Source organism: Nothoprocta perdicaria, unplaced genomic scaffold (assembly GCF_003342845.1).
Source record: "Nothoprocta perdicaria isolate Ctin4 unplaced genomic scaffold, notPer1 scaffold_1, whole genome shotgun sequence".
NCBI lineage: Eukaryota > Metazoa > Chordata > Aves > Tinamiformes > Tinamidae > Nothoprocta > Nothoprocta perdicaria.
Window position 1 is genome coordinate 2,236,174 of NW_020454093.1, and position 10,548 is coordinate 2,246,721.

General features: G+C 36.0%; 1 protein-coding gene across 2 annotated transcripts in view; it reads left to right on the forward strand.

The window, feature by feature from the left end:
* Positions 1 to 35: 35 nt before the first annotated feature.
* The window catches only part of RAD17 (RAD17 checkpoint clamp loader component), a 12,844-nt gene continuing 2,331 nt past the window's right edge, over positions 36 to 10,548 (forward strand). Inside the window, exons 1-14 of one of the 2 annotated variants that reach the window (XM_026036060.1) lie at positions 36 to 77; positions 427 to 702; positions 1,804 to 1,887; positions 2,607 to 2,763; positions 3,246 to 3,382; positions 4,491 to 4,543; positions 4,633 to 4,758; positions 4,842 to 4,911; positions 5,429 to 5,540; positions 6,915 to 7,106; positions 7,874 to 7,959; positions 8,479 to 8,625; positions 9,076 to 9,222; positions 9,933 to 10,053. In XM_026036060.1, the coding sequence (XP_025891845.1) occupies positions 36 to 77; positions 427 to 702; positions 1,804 to 1,887; positions 2,607 to 2,763; positions 3,246 to 3,382; positions 4,491 to 4,543; positions 4,633 to 4,758; positions 4,842 to 4,911; positions 5,429 to 5,540; positions 6,915 to 7,106; positions 7,874 to 7,959; positions 8,479 to 8,625; positions 9,076 to 9,222; positions 9,933 to 10,053 (1,750 nt within the window). The remainder of the gene's footprint in view (positions 78 to 426; positions 703 to 1,803; positions 1,888 to 2,606; positions 2,764 to 3,245; positions 3,383 to 4,490; positions 4,544 to 4,632; positions 4,759 to 4,841; positions 4,912 to 5,428; positions 5,541 to 6,914; positions 7,107 to 7,873; positions 7,960 to 8,478; positions 8,626 to 9,075; positions 9,223 to 9,932; positions 10,054 to 10,548) is intronic. The other variant, XM_026036067.1, reaches the window with a different exon arrangement.

Sequence of the window (10,548 nt, forward strand, 5' to 3'; positions counted from 1 at the left end):
GGGGCCCCGCCGCATGGGCCCCGCCAGGGCGCAGCATGGCCGGGAGCGCCGCGGGCGGGCGCGCCGCCGCGGCACAGGTGGGCAGCGCCGCGGGGCGGGCGGCGGCTCCGGCTGTAACGGGGCTTGGGTCTCGGTGCGCCGGGCCGCCGGGAGGAGCGCACCCGGGGGCAGGGGTGCGGGGCTGGCTGCTAGCTATGCAAAGTGGGCTAAAAATAGGGAAACGGTCCCTGTGCGGGCGTCCTGGCGGCTCCCCCGCGGTGCTGCCGGCCCCGCCGGGCCSTGCCTGCCGGCGCGGGGGAGCCGAGCTTGCTCCTAACGGGAAAACTACAGCCACGGGCCCACGTCAACCTAAAAAGATGTTAGAGCAATGCATTAACAGCAAACTTCTTCTTTTTTTTTTTTTTTGGTATTTGTGTTTCTGACCAGATGACAGGTTGGTTGGCACACTCGTTTGATGACTTCTTTGGAAACACAAACACTTCTGTCCCGCTCGCGGGGAAGGCAGCGGGAGGCGGCGCTGGGAGAAGCCGCCTCCAGAAGCAGCAAGCGCCGTCCTCGCTGCCAACAAGCAGCAAGCACAAGGATGCGCCCAGGAAAAGGGCAAAGTCCTCCTCAACAGACTCGTCCTGCAGCCGATCCAGGCAAAATCAAAGCCCCTCTCAGGATGAGCCATGGGTCGATAAACACAAACCTGAAACGCAGGTACGAGAGCCACTCCAAGTGCTGGTGTAACAGTAAGATGCCCTTGCAACCTAAGCATGTTGTTTTTCCCTTTATGTTGCAACTAACTCTGTTTCTAAAACTATTTTATTGATCTGGTGAAGTATWTGTTTTACTAATATATTGATACCAGATTAATTGGTATTAATGCTATAGCTATGTATAGAAAATTCACTTTTCCCTAATTTCCTGGAGAAGTAATGCCACTAAGATCTTCCTTCCTGCCCGTCCCCTCCTAAAGTTTTGTCAAAACACTGTCAAATTTCAGCCACATCTGACAACTGCAGGTACTTGAAAATCAAGGAGAGAACTGCAAGTTAGCACACTGATTAAGGGATAGATGACTGAAATTGTCTTGCAAGTTATTTGACAGCAGCTAGCTTTGCAGTTAGTCCTATGAGAGTCATGTGTGCTGTTTCTTTCTCGCTTGTGCCTCATCTTGGGCACTTCAGGATGTGATGAAGTTACTGTAGGAGCTTGGGCTTTAGAGGAGAAAGAAAGGCAATGTATGTGTTAAAACCATGTTAACTTGGTTTCATGATTTCTGCCCGGCGAGCAGCTTTTGCATTTTGTGTTTCAAATATGCCAGCACATGTGCTATGGATCTCAGAAGGTTGAATGCTTAGTGATTTGAATAATTTATTGCACTAACTTGTATATATAATTTTTAATAGCTCATCTCTATAAAGGAACTGAGTTGCTAGCATGCAAGCAAATTGCATAAAATCTATAGCGGCTCCAAAAACCTATGTAGTATTAAAGTTGGTCTGGCCTAAAAAATGCAMGCTCCAGCAGCAACTATAGTGGATACATATAAAATCAAACAGAGGTACATTGTTGCTCCTTTACGAAAGATAAATTGCTTGTTATTTCTATTAGCTTTTTTTTTTTTCCCCACAACAACAATTTGTTAGGCTGCAATGATTATGCTTAATTGTTGCATTTACTCTTGAATAGTTAATGGTTTAGTCAATATACGTTCTGTTCTTGAATTGTAACATTATAGTCTTAGAAACAAAGAAGTGTGTATATGTATAAATATATATGTGTATATATGCATTTCATGTATTTTCATGGTTTCAGAATGACCTTGCTGTGCATAAGAAGAAAATTGAGGAAGTTGAAGCCTGGCTAAAAATGCATATATTTCAGAGGAAACCAAAGCAGGTAATCTTGCTACTATTAGTTGACAGAGGTATAAAACAATATGTAACAAGCTGGATTTAATTTTTCTAATTTCAGAAAAACCTTTAACTTATAGTAATTGCATGTATTGCAGCATAAGGAATCTCTTAAGAACATAGATTAGAGCTTTTTTAACACTTCATTAGAGCTTATATTACAATGAGGAGCAGAGCTACATTCTGTTCTTTGTTCAGCAGTATTGTCTGAATTGACTGTGTAGCATCGAGCCAGTTTATACCTGTTCAGTGTATGCTTATTAACTGAATTTCACCTCCTATGGATTAAGTAACTTGGCAGATTTCCAGCAACACTAATTGATGTAATAGGACTCTCTAACTGCCTGAATGGTAAGAGGCATTCTTCTGCAAGTGCATCATTTAAAAGTATCAAATTGTTTTTTAGACCAGATTCTTGACTTCAATATGTATTATATTAGTAGTCTGAAGAGTGAGCAGTTAATTGAATGCATTCATTTGGGGGGAAAAAAACAAAACAAACAAAAAGGAAATAAGGCTTTCWGCATTCTGATTTAGCCGTTTCTCTCAGAATACTCAACAGGTGAATTTTGACACAAATTACTTATATTTTTTTAATTGGGAAAATAAATCAGTACTGCAGAAAGTACAAAAGAAATTAAATATTTGTCTTCATTCAACTTGTAGTCTTTACTTATGTCTTGGATTTTTTTTTTTCTGTTACAGGATGGCTCTGTTTTACTCTTAACAGGTCCAGCTGGTTGTGGAAAGACTGCAACTATACAGATATTAGCAAAAGATCTTGGTATTCAGGTGCAAGAATGGACCAATCCAATAACTTTAGACTTTACAAAAGAAGACATAAAAAGTATATTTGGGCATGGTAAGTTTATTACATTTTTTTCTTTCCCAGCTGCTTTTGTGGGGTTTGTATTCTGTATTTTTTTGGCTTTATTACRTATGAATCCAAAAGTATATAAAGTATGTAAGGTTTTCTAATTAGTGTTTGATAAGGATCTTTTATTTTTGCTTTTGTCTGAAATGATTAATTTTTTAAAAAAATAATTACTCAAAAACAATATGTGATTATCAGGCTGGAGAGTTTGTGTTGCTACAGGGGAATCATTTGAACGTTAAATAAAGCTAAATAGATGAGTGTGTCTTTGATTCTGTTCCCAGTTGTAGTCTACACTTTAAAAATTGCCGTGTTTGTAATGTATTTGCCAAAGGATTTGGCTGCTAGTTTTTAATGGCTATTGTCAGAAAACTGCAAGGGTGAATACTATTTCTTATGTGTTTTTTTTTTATATATATACTATTTGATATAAAATAGGATACATATTTTTAATTAGTTTTCTTTTTCAGACTCAAATTTTCATACGTATCCAAGTCAGGCCCAAGCAGCTCTCTTTCAAGATTTTATTTTAAGAGCAAATAAGTATAACAAACTTCAGATGCTTGGGGAGTCCTCAGAAAGTGATAAAAAGCTTATTCTTATTGAAGTAAGTGAAAACTTCTGAAATCTTGTTCTGAAAACAGTAAAAGTTTATTTTAATATTGACAGGCTAACTTGCTCCATCTAGTGGACTACAGTTGCTAAGAACTTGTCAACTGCAGAGGAATTTCTGTATTTCTGAGTCCACACAGCAGGCTAAAACCATATCTTATGCATAGTTGAACCATGTAAGCTGTCATTGTCAGGCAGAAWTTGCACACTGGTTCACGTACAGAAATAAGAGTATCATAAAGTAAATCAAAKCAATATTGGAAATTCATATGTTTCTTTATGACTTGCCTTCTAAAACTATAGATGTGTGTTTTAAGGAGAGAGGAAAAGGAAAGAAATTATCCTGTTGTTATTTGAGGAGTTACAGAAGATACCTGAAAACTAATACAATCATAATTAAAGCATTTGAAATTCACTATTGTGATTTATTTATTTATTTTAAGGATTTTCACAGGATGTGGTATTGGATGGTTTGAAAGCACAGAAGTGAACTCTGAGAGTTCTTAAGATATAACAGAAAGTGCAAGCCAAGACTTGGCTTTCATTTATTTAGGAATTTGACCAGCATTTCCTGTCTGCTCATTCATTTTTCTGTCATCTTAATTTTATAAATTAACCAAGTTGTGTATCAACTTTCAACAAATATAATAGCTGAGTTAGAAATTCTAGTCAAGTARTGCTTTAAAAATTAAGAACCATGCTTTCCTGTGACTTCTATGCATAAAGTCACTTTCCTGTATAGATACTTTCATATCTCAAGTATCCTAAACTCTTTCTAAATGAGAATGCTACCTTGAATGTTTCTCCTCTCTTCTTCTACCCATATGACTAAAACTGTGGCTAATACAAAATGTAATCAAACAAGCTGGTTCCTCCACTAGGAAATGAAGATAGACATAAAAATCTTCTTAAAGTTTTCTTTATTTTTCTTTTAATAATAAAGATTTTTTTTTCCTGGTTATCTTCAGTGTTAGCACCATTTAAATTTCTTTGAAAGCACTGTGCCTAGGAAGGAAAAAAATGTTTAGCAACATAGTGTGTCATAACAATCCAGTGTTATGCATAACAATGCAGAGTGACAGCAGTTTGTTTGTTTTGAATAGGACATTCCTAACCAATTCTATCGAGAACCCAGCAGTCTGCATGAAATTCTCAGGTGAGCTCTAAATAAGTTTTTAGGGGCTGTCCTTAGCCGCTGTCTGTAAAGTGGGCTTTGATTCTTGTTATGCTTATTTTTCAATTTAGGAGATTTGTGCGTACAAGTAGATGTCCCCTTGTATTTATAATCTCGGATAACTTCAGTGGAGATAGCAACCAGAGGTTACTGTTTCCAAAGGAAATTCTAGAAGAGCTGTGTATATCTAATATTAGGTAAGAGCTTTTATCTCACTGAAATATGATTGGGATGAATGAGAAATCAGAAACTAATACTACTTTATTATGAATTTCAACAGTTTCAAGCCTGTTGCACCAACAAATATGATGAGAGTTCTTAATCGAATAGCTGCAATAGAAGCTACCATGGTAAGCTGTCAAAACTGGTTACTTCTGTGCAGTGCTAGACTCAAGACACTCCAGGCTTTTATACCTAAAATATTTACCGATAGCATATTTTAGATCTTTTTTTAAGGCTCCCGAAACAGAAATCCGTCTGCTTACTGCGCGCACATACATATACATATATATATATGTATGTGTGTGTGTGTGCGTGTGTGTGTGTATATATATACACACATGTATGTATATGTATGTGTATATATATACACACACACACACACACAAGTAACAGGAGTAAAAGTCATTTTCAGGGTATCCATCAAAGCTGGAAGAGGTCATTAACCTAAACCTTGTACTATTCCTGACCTCTTTGACTATCATCAAATTAACACTGACAGCTTGTAATGGAATCTGTATATAGATTTTTTTTTCAATACTGCTATATAAAATATGGTTAAATGTTTAAATAAAAAGCTAGCAATATTGAGAGTTTTGAGATTTCCTTATCACTTTGGGTGTTGTAAAYTATTGCTTTTCCTTGTAGAATAGAGAAAAGAATTATGCTCCTGATAAAACCTCTCTGGAGTCGATTTGCAGAGGGTGTTCGGGTGATATAAGAAGTGCAATAAACAGTCTTCAGTTTTCTTCCATGAAAGGTAAATATGTCTTTAGTGAAAGCAGATGACGTTTTGGCAGCTTTGGCTGCAAAGGCACTGCACTGTTGCAGACTCAGTTAAGCAAGCTGTGCAGAAGTGTTTCTGACCTAGTGCTTTGGAGCAGGAATAAAAAAGACAAAGTTGTGGGGTTTTTGTTTGTTTGTTTGTTTTGTCTGGGGCAAGGGGTAGAGAGGGTGGTCTGAAGCTGAATAGGTAGGGGTTTATACCTGTTCGTACATAATCTCAAAACTGGTTACTATCAATGTTTTTATGTGTGTGTTGATATAATTTAAGACAATGCCATTTTTAGTTCTTGATAGTTATCAGCATTATTACTGATCAAAACTTGTATAATGTGACCTTAATATGAAAGGCATGKTTTTTATTGCCCTGTTTGTGAGTAATTTTTTGTGTCCTACTCTCTACATTGACAATATTTCTAAAATAGCACAAAGATTTGTGTATGACATTGCTGAAATGATCGATATTGACAGTCTTTCAGAGCAGGTACATAGAAATGTTGGAAGGTGGCATGAGGGGTTTATAGGATATCTTTGTGAAGTCTGGTCTTTCACTACATTTGGAAGTATTTAGGTGGGCAGAACTCAAATGATATAGTTTGGAATTATTATTTTAAATACATTCTTATTTACCACATTGAAAGAAAAKAGGAGACTTCTTATTACTTTTTCTGTAAATCCTGGAAGCCCAAAGTTCTTTGAAAAATAATGCATACAACTCACATAACCTTGTTATTGTAAAAACAAAGTTCTTTCTAAGAAACGTTAGATGGTGTTAGCGTAACATTCAACCTAGAAATATGGAAGTAAATTTAATCGAGTTCTGTACTGTGTCATAAGACTGGTAATGGTGTTCCATTATTTTGGAAATAGCAGGCTGTCATCAAAGTCATCTAAGGAAAGCTTTTTTCTCCTCTCGCATTTTAGCRAGGATGTGACACAGATGGTGCACATGCTAGAGTTTTAACAGTTGAAGAAAATGTAAGTCTGAAAAGACTTGCATGTATCTACACCTGCACTTTGTAATTTATGAAGGAAGAAATTTAAAAGAAGGGCAAAAAATTGAAAAGAAAGACAAGTTGAGTGCATCAGAGCTAAAATGATTAAGCAAGAACAGCAACTTCTCTTCCAGAGTAAAAGCTTATTTTTCAAAGAAGTACCTAGCACCTATGTTTTTGCTTAGCTGGCAAAGGTGTAATGAAGCATCCTCATTTAGGTGACTGCACTTCTTTCCTTGTAAATTGGCTTTCTCTAGTAAGATGTTTTATTGTTTTGGTTTAGAACGTAAAAATGTTCCCTATTATTTTGTTAAAGACATTAATGTGCTTTATTCTGATGATGTTTTTGTTGGTAGACTGCTCAGTGGACTGCTCCTTTCGGTCAAGGAAGAAAGGGACCTCCACGCTGAAATGCGAAGCAGGAATATCTAAAGCAAGACGGAAAAATAAATTGGATACTTTAGAAAAGGAGGACATCCAAGCGATTGGTGCCAAAGATGCCTCCATCTTTCTTTTTCATGCTTTGGGGAAAATAATTTACTGCAAAAGTAAGAAAAATCTTGATTTAGTTCTTTTCAGTATTAAAAGAATGTATTGCTAGAAGTCACATTTGCTAAAGTAAAGCTACAGCAGGCTATGTTATGCCATTGGTTATTCACCTTTAATTAGTAATTAACAGCCTCAGTCCCAGAAATAATTGAGGAGAAATAGTGAGACGAAAGAATGTGGAATAATGGCATGAGTTTTGCATCATGAGTTCTATGAGTTGAGAGTTTAAATATATACTTATATTTATAATTATATAAAATATTAAATTATATATAATGTGATTATATTATAAATATTATAAAATGCATTTATATTAATAACTATATTTTATATGCATATAGTAAATATAAACTTTAAATATATTTAATAAAAGTATATTTAAAAGTGTGTGTGTGTATATATATAAAATCTCCTTTCAGTATACATTCTATTTAAACTATAAAATAAACTGTTTTGCTAGCAAAGTATAACTAGTTTTATGTTTTTTAGTATGTAATGTTGATTGTTTTCAGTTATCAGAGAATACTTGATGCAAGTGTAATTATACAATGTAACCTGCTTTTCTTTAGTCAACTGTAGCTAACAGTTGCCTTCCATAGCTGTGAAATGTTAGTCTCAGATGATTCTACATCTGTTCTTGCTCTCATCTTATTTACACTCTTAAGGAAGAATATAACATCAGAAATTTGATTCTGTCTTTATGTTGTGTAGTAAAGTGACATAATTTATAAAGTTGAAAGATTAAAGATTGTAAAATTTCCTATAGGAGAACCACTATCACAATCAGAATTTCCTCAGTTGCCTTCTCACTTATCAGAATTCCATCGAGACACCTTGCTTATCCAGCCTGAGGTATGTAGTTAATTTTTTTTGTCAAATGCTTATGCATAGTAATTTTGTAATAGCCTCAATATATGTATACTAAATGTGCCTAAATTATGGAGTAGTTAAGCTGGCTGTGGCTCTAGCAGGCTGCAGTAAAAACTAGATCAAGTGTCCAGGTGATCAGCCCCAAGAACAGCAATTTCCCCCACCTTGTCTGTACAACTTGTAGTGAAGGGTGGACTTTTCCTTTGCTGCCACCCTCAGCTGTTGCCTCTTATCCTTTTGCTACGCTGCTGAGCAGGGTCTAAATTCCCCCTTGGGTAACCCACCCATCAGAGGTGAGTAGAAGACACCAATGGATTCTGCCCCTTCACCTGTTCTTCCCTAGAAGCAAACCAGCCCCCCTTCTGTACATGAGCATCTCCTTGTACCCCCTKTGCACCAGTTCCCTACCTAGCCAAATGTATCATCGTTTCTATCGGATATTTTTTCCTTTTACCATGTTTAAAATCTAAGCTGATCCTTTTCTTTATTATTATTAAATAGGAGATTGTAGAAAAATCACATATGTCTGGAAGCATGTTTAATTTATACCTTCACCAGAACTATGTGGAATTTTTCGCTAATATAGATGATGTTGTGAGAGCCAGTGAATATCTGAGCACTGCTGATGTCCTTTGTAGTAATTGGAATGTAAGTGTCCTTTTCTATACATACATGTTTTCATATTCTAAAATTGAACGTTAGTTTTTATGAATAGTTGGAAGTATTTCTTTTATAAGTAATTGCACTGTTTTGCTTCTAATGTACTATATGTAACAGTAAATTCTTAATAAATACTAGACTACATTAAATGTAGGAGCAATACAGCCACCTGTGTACAGTTTGTCTAACGTACTGTAATAACACTGATATAACATATAATTTTATAAAAATATTTTCAAGTACAATAAATTTATACTAAAAATTTGTTGGATACTTGAGCTAGCTTTTCCATTCTGTTTCTTTGAGGAAGTTTCATGGTAACTTAAGTGCATTCTGATTCCCTCTGTGTGACGGAAATTACAGAATGTGTTCCTGTTCAAATAAGTTACTCTGTGCAGAGATGATGCTTATTCATATAATGCCTGATTTCTCTCTCAGTCGCGACCTGTGATGGAAAAATACAGCGCATCTGTGGCTACCCGAGGTGTCATACATTCAAATACAGCCAGAGCCTTTGCGCAGAGTCAGGGAGGACTGGGCTTTCGTCCTCTACACAAGCCCCAATGGTTCTTTATCAATAAAAAGGTAAACACCTCATGTTTTGAGCGAAGTATTGCACATTACACTCATTTTGTAGTGAATTCAGTAGTATGTGGGAAATTTGTATATGGTACTAAACCTGCTAAATATACTTCCTACTTAAATATAAGCTGCTGCTTAAAAAATAAGCAAAATGCAGAGGAAAAACAAAAYAGGGGCCTTTCAAAATCTGCTTCCTGTGCTCAAGTTAGCATATTTCTGGGAGAGTCCTAAGTCCAAGTTTATAGAGAGACAATTGGTGTTGAAATAAAGTGTTCCTAACAATAAGTTCAAGTTTGTACAGCTTAAAACAGTTTAAACTGTTACGTAAGGTTAATGAATTACTGCTCTTGTTTTATGTGTTTATCAAAAATAGCTCATTCATGAGGCTTCAATTTTTTTTTAATTTGAATTAATATCTGTCTTGCTGTGTCCAGCAATAAAAGGTTTGCCTGCATAGATAGGACATACTGTAATTGAATGATAAATATATTCAGGAAACTTAATGTCCAACAAAAGACAAAAATTGAAGAAATTAACATTTTTGTGCTCTGTATATGTTAACCCTGAGTGTTTATGTCTTTTCTGGACTCACTGTTCAATAGCGTGCATATAATAATCCTGCAGCCCCCMAAAATATTGCTTTTTTATGATGCAAAATGTTTATATTAATATAAAGTTTATCATGATTTTACTTTTTCCCCCCCTCACAACAGTATCAAGAAAATTGCCTTGCAGCAAAATCTCTCTTTTCAAATTTCTGTTTACCACCGGAGTGTCTTCAGACAGAGCTGCTGCCTTATCTTGCCATGCTAACAAATCCAATGAGAAACCAAGGTAATATCTGCACAGCCCGTGCTCTTTAATTCTTTCTATAATTAAAGCATACTGAAAAATGTTTGTAACTGAAAACATCAATGCTGTCTATTCTCCTTKCTCACTGAGAAAACATGTTTTGTACACGTATAGCCAATATATGTTTTGGATGACATAACTAAAAATTTGAGCTGACCAGTTAAGTTGGAAACAACTTTAAGAGCATGTTAAACTTATTCAACTGGAAGAATTAAACATGAGTAACATGGACAGGGTCCTGGGCAGCCTGCTGTAGCTGATCCTGCTTGAGCAGTGGAAGTTGGACCAAGTGATCTCTAAAACCTTCTTCCAGCCTCAGCTGTTTTAGGATTCTGTGACATCAGGATGAATTCATTTTGTAGGATATGTGCTAATAACTTGATATCATAGATATGTATAAGTGGTAGGGATTTTTTGTTCTGCATAGGCATGTATAAAAATGTTATGGTAATGTGATAAATGTACTTTAAATATATA